The sequence below is a fragment of the Notolepis coatsorum genome, assembly GCF_963971535.1.
Source record: "Notolepis coatsorum genome assembly, chromosome: 17".
NCBI lineage: Eukaryota > Metazoa > Chordata > Actinopteri > Aulopiformes > Paralepididae > Notolepis > Notolepis coatsorum.
The window spans coordinates 96,724,431-96,737,247 of NC_140181.1; the positions used below are offsets into that span (position 1 = coordinate 96,724,431).

Below are 12,817 nucleotides of genomic sequence, written 5' to 3' on the forward strand. Positions count from 1 at the left end.
AATGTGTGTGGTCCATGTCAAGTCCTCGGATATGTAGGCTCCGAGGTACTTAAAGCTGTTGACTCTCTCAACCGGTGCCCCGTCGATGCTGAGGGGGCTGTAGTCCTTGACCCCCGACCTCCTGAAGTCCACAATCATCTCCTTTGTTTTGCTGACGTTCAGGGAGAGGCTGTTTTCCTGGCACCATCCCGCCAGGACCTTGACCTCTTCCAGGTAGGCCCTCTCGTCGTTGGCAGAGATCAGGCCCACCACCACTGTGTCGTCAGCAAATTTGACGATTGTATTGCTACTCCGCTGAGCCACACAGTCGTGTGTGTACAGGGAGTAGAGGAGGGGACTCAGAACACAGCCCTGGGGGGCCCCTATGTTGAGGGTGATGGATGAGGAGGTGCAGTTGCCTGCTCTCACCACCTGGGGTCTGCCAGTCAGGAAGTCCAAGACCCACTGGCAGAGGTCATAGCCCAAGCCCAGGTCCCTGAGCTTGGCTATGAGTATGGAGGGGACTATGGTATTGAATGCCGAGCTGTAGTCGATGAATAGCATTCTCACATAGTTCCCCTGCCTCTTGTCCAGGTGTGATGCTGCTGTGTGCAGCACATGGGATATGGCGTCCTCCGTGGACCTGTTGGGGCGGTATGCAAATTGCAGGGGGTCCATGTTGATGGGGAGGGAGGAGCAGATGTAGCCCTTTACTAGCTTCTCGAAGCACTTCATGGCTATGGAGGTGAGAGCTACAGGGCGGTAGTCGTTGAGGCAAGCAGACTTGGATTTTTTGGGTACAGGGATAATAGTGGACTTCTTCAGGCAGGTGGGGATGACAGCCTGTTCTAAGGACAGGTTAAATATGTCAGTGAATACTGGGGCCAGTTGGTCGGCACAGACTTTTAGGACGCGGCCGGGGATGCCGTCTGGACCTGCTGCCTTCCTGATATTCACTTTTTTAAAGGTCCGCCTCACCTCATGCTCTGTTACCCTGAACACTGCGCCTCCATCAGCAGCCGACCCCCCCCCCCCCATTGCCGAGGCTTGTGAGCTGGTGTTGTTATTACCAGCATCAAACCTCGCATAGAAGGTATTGAGGTCATTTGCTAAGGAGATGTCACTGTTCAGTTTGAGGGAGGCGCCTTTGTAGTCTGTCATCGTTTTGAGCCCCTGCCACATAGCTCTAGAGTCAGCTTGTTCAAACTGGAGTTCAATTTTATCCCTGTAGCGTCGTTTGGCCTCTGACACTGTCCTCCTTACGTTGTATCGCGCCACCTTGTGGTCATTCATGTTGCCTGCCTCTAGGCCGTCGTTGTATGCTTTGGTGCGCTCTCTCAGAGCTTCACGGACGGATTTGTCTACCCAGGGTTTTTGATTTGGGTAAACTTTCATTTTGGTAGTGGGGATTGTTTCTTTCACCCTAGTACAAACATAGTCCAGTACTGTCTCCGTGTAGGCATTAATGTTATCTGTGTCGCGGAACACATTCCAGTCTGTGTTGTGAAACACTGACCGGATCGTATCCTCTGACGTCACATCCCATTTCTGCACCTCTCGCGAGACTACGGGAGTACTTTTAATTCTCTGTCTGTACTTTGGTGAAAGAAAAATGGATGCGTGATCTGACTTACCGAAGCCACTATCAGAATGAGCCTTGTAGCCATAGCAATAGATACATGTAGGAAGCATATACTGTATGTGAATAGAATAGAAGTACTTAACCCAGCAATGAAGTAGAACAGGCATGGTTTAGAAGTCGTAGGTCGGAGAGAAGATGGTATGAAGCTGATCCATGACCTCAATCCAATCCAATCCAACTTTATTTATAAAGCGCTTTAACAGCCACAGGGGCACAAAGTGCTGTACAGAGGCAGCATATAAAAAAATTAAAAAAAACTATAAACAGCACAAAAAAATAGATAAAAGAACAAGAGTACTAAAAAGGAAAAAAAAAGATAAACATAGGCAACAATAAACATTTAAATAGATGAGAGTACTTAAAAGTATTTAAAAGCAAAGGACACACTAACAAAACGATACAACAATAACACAATAAAACAATGGTGCACATAACCAATGTGGGGGTAGAACAGTCACTGCAATTTTGGCCCGGGCCTCACCCGAGACATCCACCACCTTGGTCAACACTACGAGACAACCACTCAGAGAGGTGGGGAGATGGGGGCAGGGGTTAGAGAGTTCCCATGTTTGTAGTGGGCGGAGTTGGAGCAATACATACATGTAGTCACAGTGGGCATATATATATATGCATACATGGTGACAATAGAATCAAAGTATAAAAGAGAATTGTGAACTAATTGTGAATTGTGAACTAAGAACTACTGCAAACGTATGTATACAGGATGATGGCTCAGGGCCATATGCCCCGGGGGGCAGGAGAAACCACTCAGAATCAGTCAAGGCAGAGCAGGTAAGGTTCAGCACTGCAGGCCAGACAGAAGGCGGTATGAAGCTGTTCCATGGGACCGGTGGTGCTCATGTCCAGTATGAGGTAGAAGGTCACTGGAATGTCTATATCGATAAATTCTTCTTCTTTTCTTTAATTATGTTTTTGGTAGATATTTTATTGTTTTTTTTCGGGCAGTCCGGTATAGAGAGAGAGGAAGTATGGGAGGATAGAGGGGGGAAGACATTCGGCAAAGGTCACCGGGTCCGGGAATCGAACCCGGGACGGCCGTGTTGCACCGCAGTGCTGTACGTGGTGCGCCACCCTGGCGCCCTATATCTATAAATTCACTCAGAGAGACAGAGACAGGGGTTAAAAAATTCTCCCATGTCTGCAGAAAAGCTGTTTCCTCAAATCGGCAGCGTTGAAGGCTACATAACTTTACAAAACTTGTTTCTACATAGTCTATTTTATCTATTTATTACTAAAGATTTCACTACATCCCTACCTCATTTTGCATAAACTAAAGTACAAAATTAAGTACAAAATGCAGCCAATATGCAAGAATGCAAAATGAGGTAGTGATGTAGTGAAATCTTTATTATTGTATATTTTCTTTTGTATAGTGTTTTTTGTCTTTATTCTTGTCACTTTTTTTTTTACTGTGTGAAGCACAATCTCAGGGGGCTCATACAGAACCAAGCATTCCACTGTAATGTACATTATATGTGACAAAAAAACAAAACTTGACTTGAACTTGAACTCAAATATACTAGATAATGTCCTGCAGAACCAACCCCTCAAATGTATATACTCTCTTTGTAAACTCTTTTTGTACTCATAATCAGTACTGTATATTTGTAGATCTGTCATAAATGTCTAGATGTAACTTGTAAGTTACAGTACTGTCTATCTGTATGTCATGTATGTCATATATGTTATTATGATGAATTGAAAATGGGGGACCCTGATGTAAACAAGACGAAAGTCTTTCTCTGGTCTGCCACCCCTTAACAATTGTGTGTATTGAGCTGTACTGTGTATTGTACGGTACCCATTCTGCAATCTGTTAATAAAATGTTCAATCAATCAATCGATCAAACTGCCTCCGTTTCTGTTGTTTTGGGAGGGAGGGCGTGTCGGGGGCGGGGGGCGGAGTCATTGTACAGACCCCGCCCACCACACGTTCCCATTTCCCAAGCCTCTCGGAATAATGACGTCGTTGGACTTGACAGTGATGGGAGGTCGACCGAGCGCTGGTGAGTTCCTCTATAAACCAATAAAATCACTGAATCCTGCGTTGTCATATAAACAGGGAAGGAGGAAACTGTGCACACCACGCACATGAGATGAGGTCTGGACTTTGCGAATAGTTCCTGTTTATAAGTTTACTCTGTCGCTTTTTGGTCAGCTAATCTTACAAATCCCCAGCTAACCGCACGGTGAACGACTTGGATGTAAGTAGCTCCATCGTGGCATGGTGTGTCTAATATGGAATGGTTCATATTATTATTGACATCATGGTCAAGCGAAGCCTTTACTGTAGCTACTGTAGCTAGGTATTTTAGCCACGTTGGTTTGCTGCTCGTCAAGTCCTGTTAGTGAGTGGTGTTGAGTGTTGGCATGGTGGTTTTAGCATTAGCCAAGCAAGCTAACGGTACAGTAGTTAAAGAGAACTTGTCAACATGATATCGATGGTCGCCAGTAGTACCGTTAAGCTGCTAGCGAGCGACCACTGGTGTCAGCTGTCAACACCACCATGTGTCAGGCTCCTCAATCACTTCCATTCATGTTGAGGACCAAGTCTAAATATAATACTTCTGAAGTATAAACAAGCTATACAGCAATATTATTCTGTGTAATGTATTTTTTGTGTGTGCCAATGTTACCATTTCCAAATGATCAGTAAAATAACCATCTCTCACTTGAGGTGTAGTTTGATCAACTGAACTGTACATTTTTCACAGAATGTTTAGAATCTTGCTTCCAGCAAGGCAGCATGTATTAACTATGGGTGCCCTCTACCTCCTACACAGCATACTATAATATTATAATAGTAATATTATATTATTTGTGTATACTATTCTAATGTGGTGTTGCCAGACATCCTGCTGTGCAGGTACTTTACTGTATCTTTTATACTGTGTATTGTTGGGAGTCAGTTGTGTTGTGTCATGTCTGTATGTGTCTGTGGCTGTAGTGGGTGTAAGCCCAAGACAAATTTCCCAGCTGATGGGACAATAAAGCGACTCTTGACTTGACACTCACATTTAGAGCAAATTGACTGTATACATCTGGTAATGCATCTGTAAAGAAGACGCATCAAATGACAAAACAAACTTGTACCTTTGACCCATGAGAGTTTTTTTTTTATTGAAATCTGCACAGCAGTAGTTTGTTTATACTTTTAGAATCATGATATTTAGACTACTAGGTGCCCAACATTAATGGAAGTGCATGAGGAGCCAGACACCAGTACTGGTGTTGTTGACAGTAGATAACAGGAACAGCAGTTACTGTACTAGCTTAATAGTAGCTGCACTTACATTGAGGTAAGACTGCTGCGTGCTGAGTCTGACACTTGACAAGTTCTACTAAAGTGATATATTCCCTTTTTATTTACAAATGTTTTAGCACAACATATGTGAGCACTTTCATTCAGGACATTGCACGAGATAATTATTAATGAAGAATATATGTCGGCCTATGTTAACTTGTGTTAGACAAACGTGTCCAGCATTAACGTATAGAGGCCAAGTTTATCCCTTTTAAATACAGGATTGGGGTGCGGATTGTTCATTGATTGTACTAATAACATTATAGCTATGTTGTCGTGTGTCTGCCTAGCTATTTCTGGGACTGCAAGTATCCCATAGTACTGTGAATGACTTTAGCACGGCCATCTTGACAGTAGTGCATGGGTTACTTGTGATCTCCTCCTAAAGGGACAAATACAAATAACATTGTGAAAATAGAGGATTGTGATGAAGTGCTTCCTGGTTTGGATCATTGTTAGAAATGTAATTGAGCCCTTTTGGGGAAGTAGGCTTTCGACTGTTGTGATCTAACTGGAGGCTTTTCCTCTCAACTAGATTACATCATGTTTAAACTTGAGCCCTCCTGCCATTCCTATTGTATTGTTTGTGTAAATATCAAGAAAACTTGTTATATGAAGCAGTGATATTCAAAAGGTTTGTTTGTTTTGTGGCTTGTATGTAAGACACCGACTGAACCACACAAACGTACAGCCAGATCATAGCCAGTCAGTTTGCATGCACTCGTGGTGTCTTTGTTCAGTGCAAAAGGCTCCAGTACAATGCAGTACAATAGGGAGGTGTAGTGGTTACGTCTAGGGCTGACCTTCGAAGCTTTTTTTGGCAATCGAAGCTTCGGGGCCGAGCTTGAAGCTTCCATTTTAATTCGAAGCTTCGGGAAAAAAAATAATAATATATATATATATATATATATATATATAAAAAATTACAATTTTTTAAATATTTTTTAATTTTTTTTATCTTATGTTGTGGGACTTGTACAGCACTTTGGTAAACTTTGTTGTTTTTAAATGTGCTCTATAAATAAAGTGGATTGGATTAATTAATTAAGTAGCCCCTTTCGTGACTGTGACGCAGCCAACAAGGTTTCACTCGGCTGCGCTGCCTGGGTGCAGTGGGGCTGCTCTCACAGCCAACGACATGACATTACACAATTATGTTGCAACCTTCGTCTATCAAGCAAACAATTATTTATATGTAGTTGATAGAGACAAAGGCAGAATTCGACTTAATTAAGCACGTTTTATTAAGACATATTTTTATATGGCTCGGGACACTTTAAAAAAGCAGCACAATGAACACAAATCTGTCCAACATAGTCTTAAATAACAAACGGCATTGCTTCGCTTCTTCGTCGACATGTCTGCTGCACATGTCCTTGTTGTTTTCAACACAGATAATCTCCACGTGCTTGTTGTAGAGAGGTGGAGTCGAGGCGCCGCTTACTTTCGTTTCATTGGAATGGAGGCGGGAAGGCGCCGCTTACTTTCGTTTCATTAGAATGGAGGCGCAAGGGCGGTTAGGTGGCGTAGCGGAGATTGCGTTCGTCACCAACCCCGGAGCTGTGGGCTGGATTCGCCTGTTCGAATCCAGCTCACAGCTCCGGGGTTGTCACCAGCTTGGCTGGCCGTTCACACTAGTGGTCTGCAAGGGCCTTGAAATAAAGCCCGAGCCCTGCCCGAGCCCGTGAACTTCAGGCCCTGCCCGAAAATAAGCCCGACTGTAAATAATATTTTAAGCCCTAGCCCGCGTGAAAACCCAAAAAAAAATTATTATTATTAAAATAATTTTTTTTTTGTATTTGTTTTAAATATTCTAAACACTTTATATATTAACTTAATAAATAAACAAAAACGAAAATGTCCAATAGGTCTGCCTAAATAACGCATATCACGCTGAAAACTAAGAAGCATTTATGCCTCCCTCCCAGTGCTCGCAGCCTCGTAAAACGTATTGAAGGCTATAGAATCTTCTTTGACACGTCACACACACACACACGACACACGATAGCCTACTCCAGGGCTATTCAACTAAATTGTTCAGGGGGCCACATTGTCAGAAACCCAAGGGGCCAGGGGCCGGACTGCCACGGCGCCTCCCCGTGCTATGAATATATGTACACTTGACACAACACGCAACCATATTTTCACAACTTTTATTTAACTACATTGCAAAAGTAGTATACTTTTCAAAAAAAGTGCTTCATTTATGTGCCACATCTGCAACATCTCCTGCAAAAAGTGCTTCATTTATGACTGTGCAACAACTGCAACATCTCCTCTTCAACATTTCAATATAAAAATAAAATAAAAAACAAACAAGTGCATGATGTGCATCTGAACATTCTAACATCAACACTTGAACAAAAAAACACAGTTATAGTGCAGCTGAGCTTATGAAAAAGTGCTTCATGTCTGTGCAACAACAGCAAATCACAGCATCTTATTAGCACTTATTGTCCACTCTTAACTCTCAAACATCAGGGGGGTGGGGGGCAGACAGGCCTAGCCTACATACACACATCTAATGAGAGCGATTGCACTTCTTTGACTGCATGGCAATGGCAGAGAAAGAGGGTTCATAGGAAGTGAGGGCTACCCGCAAACAGTGATGCAAATGCTCATTTGTCAAGGAGGCACGGTTGCTTGTTTTAATGGCATTCATGTGAGAGAAACTGGATTCACAGGTGTATGTTGAGCCAAACATTGTTAGCACAGATATTGCCAGCGTTTATATTTTGGGGAATGTCTTGACATGAATACACTTTATCCAAAATGTTGTGGTGGATTCATTCTCAAGTGCCTGCTTCAGAGCAGATGATGCTTGCATGTCAATTATTTCAAGTTGCAGGAGACCTTCATCAATGTGAAGTGATGCAAGGAACTCTTGTCCTTTTGTGGAAATAGCAGCTACATTGGCAAATGGGTTGCTCACAAAATGCATCAATTCTCTGGACATGTCAAATTCATCAAATCGACTTGCAAAGTTTTCCCTCAATTTATCAATGAAATCTGTCATTAATTGAGTGACTTTTGGCTCAATTGTGCGTGTTAACGTTGACATGAAAAAAAAAAAAAAAGGCCAGTTGAATAGCCCTGGCCTACTCAGTCACTATACAAACAAACAGAAATCAGATTTCGAGCAGAGCAACATAATGAAAAGCCCAACAAAACAGGTAGCGACCCAGCAAATAATAAACATCACTCACCACGACGTCAGCAACGCGTTGAACAACTTTAACAAAACTTCGCCAACCGGCTACATACATCCAAGTACAAATAAAACGTTCGCCAACTGGCTATATTCCAACACAACCAATCGAGAGTTAGGGGTGGACGGTATAAACGGTATACGGTATAAACGGTATGAATTTGCTCTACGGTATGGATTTTGACTATACCGTGTAACCGGTAGTGCAGCTCTAAAATAGCAATGACGTCATGTAACCACAGCGCGACTATTTTACTCGCATTTGCCCCTAAAAATAGATAGAATTAGTCATAGATAATAGATATGTGCGAACTGTAAAAAGTTATTTAGGAGGCTTCGCGCAGTGGGCGTGGCAGCCCCTACCGCACGCATGTAAACATGGGTCTAGTAGTCTAGTGGGACGGTACACGGGAGGACGGTGGCGTCTCCCTGAGCTAACGTTAGCTTAGCTACCGTTACAAAATGACCCAGTCAACTATTCACTTTTAGTTTAATACATGATGAGGCATTGTCTAACCGAACGGTATCTAGTCGGCCAGCTACCGATAGCTCCTGACATCAACAAACGCTCCACAAAGTCTAGTAGAGACGTGTGTGCTACCTGTTAGCTGTTAGCTCACGTTAAACTAATTGAACTAAATAATTCACTGAGGCGTTGTATTAACGTGATATATCCGGCTAGCAGTAGCTACAGATAGCTCCTGATATCAATGTCTTATAACACTGATTCGATGCGTATTCGAGCTGAGGGCTTGCTGAGCACAGTTAAGTAGCGTTATACCAATACAATAGGGTCCAGGTGCAGCGCCGGAGAATCCTGGCCGTAGCTCTGCTCGAGGCTACTCTAGTATAGGTCCAGGTGCAGCTCCGGAGAATCCTGGCCGTAGCTCTGCTCGAGGCTACTCTAGTATAGGTCCAGGTGCAGCTCCGGAGAATCCTGGCCGTAGCTGGAGGCTACTAGAGTACACACAGACAGTGGAGCTTGTTGCGTGGTGGCGATGTCTCGCAGATAATACAAGTACAAGTCTAATTATATAATATATATATTTTATAAAAAAAAAAAAAGATTATATAAAATAATTTTTTTTTTATCAAAAACGATGATACCGTGATGATATATACCGTTACCGTCTATGCTTCAAATTATACCGTGATATAAATTTTAGACCATACCGTCCACCCCTAGCCTGAGTTCTCCCTGCGCGCTGCGGTAATTACATCCAAATGTTTCTCTGATGACAGCTTGGCGCAAAAGAGAAAACGAATCTTAAGGAAAACGAAGGTTATCCTATAACCCTAGTTATATGAAGAAAAAAAACAGCAATAAAAGAAAAAACGGCGGTGCCCGGCCGAGCCCGAATTATTTATTAAAAAAAAAAAACTACCCAGCCCGAACCCGTCGGGCCTGGGCAAGGTTGCAGTGCACTAGTTCACACTAATACAATTGGCAGTATTAGAGGGTGGGAGAAGCTGGCGGGGTGGGTCCGGGTCGTTGTAAACAGCGACTCCTACAGTTCGGTCGGGGCGCCTGCTAAGTGCGGATGGGACCTGAGTGGGATAGTGTGATCCTTCCACACGCTACGCCCTCTCGGAAAATATCCGCGCTGCCAGGTGAAAAGAAGCGGTTGATTGGCTGGACGTGTGTCGGAGGAAGCACGTGATAGCCTCCACTCTCCCAGATGATCTGACTGTGGGGGGTAAGTGCGCAGCGACCAGGAAGGGGATTGGGAATTGGCATAACGACTAACATTGGGATGGGAGAAAAAGCGGAGGAAAATGGAGGGGGAAAAAGATATAAAAAGAAAAAAAGAATGGAGGCGCAAGATTTTGGAGGCAAAAAATAATATATATATATATATTTTTTTAACTTTGATTTTTTTTTTATGTTCGAAGCTTGTGCCATCGAACGAAGCTTCGAAGTATTTAAGACAGCCCTAGTTACGTCATTGTTGTTTCCAGCCGGTCCACCTCGCTTGAAATTGCAATGTATTTCCACAATGGACACATTTCTAAATCATCTAGTTTAAAACAAATAAAGCATGAACATTGGCATGGTGTACCTTTCTGTGTATTCATCCACAATCTATAGCTCAACATGAAACAATTCGCAATGAATCGTAAAATTATTACGTATAATTATATTTCAACAAAAAATGCTTTTAACAATAATGTTAGTGATAGAAGGGAACTCATTTTGTGCAAAAATGGAAAGCTTGCCAATGTTCATGAGGCAGAATTATTACAATACTTCTAGCACACTCTCAGGAGCATAATGGAAAAAAGCATTTCATATAAAAGTATTCTGTATTTTTGTATGACGACTAATAAAGAAACTTGAACTTGAAACAATAGCCGATAATACATTTTCCCAATGATAAATCCCTATACGGGTGGACCGCGTGGGAAACTAAAGTGACGTCGCACTACAGCTCCCTATTTGGGCTTTTGTAAAGTAAGCTACATGTTCACATTTTGACCCGTTGCTCTTTGTCCAGCAGAGACGATGGCCCGCGTCCCCCTGTCTCGCTCCGAAGTGTTCGGGGAGCTGAGGAAGGAGCTGCACGAGGATGCAGAGTTCCACCAGTCTGACGCCCATGTCTTCATCATCATGGGCGCATCGGTGAGTAAGGCTGTCCCCCAAGCCTGCTTTTGGGATTCTAACTTCGTCAGGGTTTTTTTTTGAACGGACGTTCGAACCTTCGTTTCTAATAATAATTTCTTTTTTTTAATTATTATTTTTTTTAAATAAATATCCTCAAACTAAATCCTCAATTTGAATAAAGTGATTAATCTGATTAAATGGGTCTTTAAAAAAAATTCAATCAACTTTCTTTAATGAATATAACTCATCAGTTTCTTTTAATACTATAATATTAGTGTAGCCTAATCTTTAACTGCAACTGTGAAGAAAAACCCCATTGGTTTAAACCAGCGGTTCCCAAACTTTTTTGGCCGTGCACCCCCTGTCACCTCCCGACCTAGCTCGCGCACCCCCCAATGGGTTTCTGTTAGAAAAAATTGTTGCTGGTCTCCGTGCACAGATTTAATTTTTTATTTTATCTCGACTATGGATAGGGAATTTCTTTAATTCAAATGTTCACGACAATACTCTGCCAGCATGTTTAATATCCATAATACTAAAGGTTTGACTAAGATTTGTATGAAATTTTATTTGTATTTTTATTTTTTATTTTTTTACCACCATTAGCCTTTTCATGTCACGCACCACCTAGAGGGCGCTCGCGCACCACAAGGGGTGCGCGCACCACAGTTTGGGAACCACTGGTTTAAACAATGAATAGACAGTAGACACATAAAAAATAAATCGAATGTTGATTTAGTTCGAATGCCAACGTAACGAACGAAGGTTTGAACGTTTGGCCTCAGCCCTATCGGTGAGTAACGTTAGTGATGAAGAGGGTAGGGAAAGTCTTCATCATCATGGGCGCATCGGTGAGTAACGTTACACTTACTGATGAAGAGGGTAGGGAAAGTCTTCATCATCATGGGCGCATCGGTGAGTAACGTTACTGATGAAGAGGGTAGGGAAAGTCTTCATCATGGGTGCATCGGTGAGTAACGTTACTGAAGACGGTAGGGAAAGTCTTCATCATGGGTGCATCGGTGAGTAACGTTACTGAAGAGGGTAGGGAAAGTCTTGGTCAGTGATGATAAAAATAGGAGCTGCTAATACAGTGAGTGCACACACACGTCTGAACTGCCTGGTGGGGTGGGGGGGGGGCTGTACATTGGAGGTGGGTGGGGTGGGGGGGGGTAACTGTACATTGGATTATCGACGAAACCTTACTTGGTCCCAAGAAGAGGGTCTTGTGTATTATTGGGTTAGGACATTTACTGTACATTGGAGGGGGTTGGGTTAGGACATTTACAGGGGCCAGTTTCGAATTGCAGTCTCCCGTAGGTGCTCTTTGAGAGTGGTTTTGAAAGTGGGTAGTGATTCACATTTTTTTTTTCTTTTTTTCTTTTTTTTATTATTGCAAAACAAAAATTATTAAAAGTCAGTACTCGACACATAATGCATAATGAAACTAACAGACAAGGTGGCTAAAATGACATGCAAGTACAGAAACAGAAAACAAAAAAAAGTCTATAATAATATTTTAACGTATATAGTGTATATCCAACGAAATTACCAATTATACAAATGCCTTATACAGGATATACCCCTAATACCTATTTTCTAAAACCCTACACACATATGCTCCAGCTCGAACCCCCCCCTCCCGGACCCCTCCTTGGATAGTACCTCCATTATCCCTCACTCTAACCAGACACTACCATTATAAGCTAGCTTTTATTCTCTCCACCACTTCTAACCACATTGACATTTTGGATTAGTTGAGACCCAGAATTCTTGCTGTAGATATTTCTTGATAAATCACATCGAGATATGTAAGAGACCAAACCTTCCTGCAAATTTTTTTCCGGTTGAAACCAGCGTGATGCGATCAGTTTCACATTCTTTTACAGCTGTGGGTAGGGCGTTCCACATTGATGTGGCATAATTGCGAAACGTGTTTAGGCCCTTGTTTGAGCTGAATCTGGGTTTAACATGATTTGTGGAGCTTCCTCTGGTGTTGTGGTATTCACTGACCTTTGGGAAGTATTTTGACATGTACATGGGTACCTTAGTCGTGTAGTG

General features: G+C 42.6%; 1 protein-coding gene across 5 annotated transcripts in view; it reads left to right on the forward strand.

Moving 5' to 3' along the window:
* Positions 1-3,622: 3,622 nt before the first annotated feature.
* The window catches only part of LOC311243404 (glucose-6-phosphate 1-dehydrogenase), a 38,791-nt gene continuing 29,596 nt past the window's right edge, over positions 3,623-12,817 (forward strand). The window contains exons 1-2 of one of the 5 annotated variants that reach the window (XM_084332624.1): positions 3,623-3,648; positions 10,650-10,774. In XM_084332624.1, coding sequence (XP_084188750.1) covers positions 3,627-3,648; positions 10,650-10,774 — 147 coding nt within the window. In that variant the 5' untranslated portion in view covers positions 3,623-3,626. Of the gene's footprint in view, positions 3,649-3,707; positions 3,847-10,649; positions 10,775-11,653; positions 11,672-12,817 lie in introns of those variants that run through there. The other 4 variants (XM_084332625.1, XM_084332627.1, XM_084332626.1 and 1 more) reach the window with 4 other exon arrangements.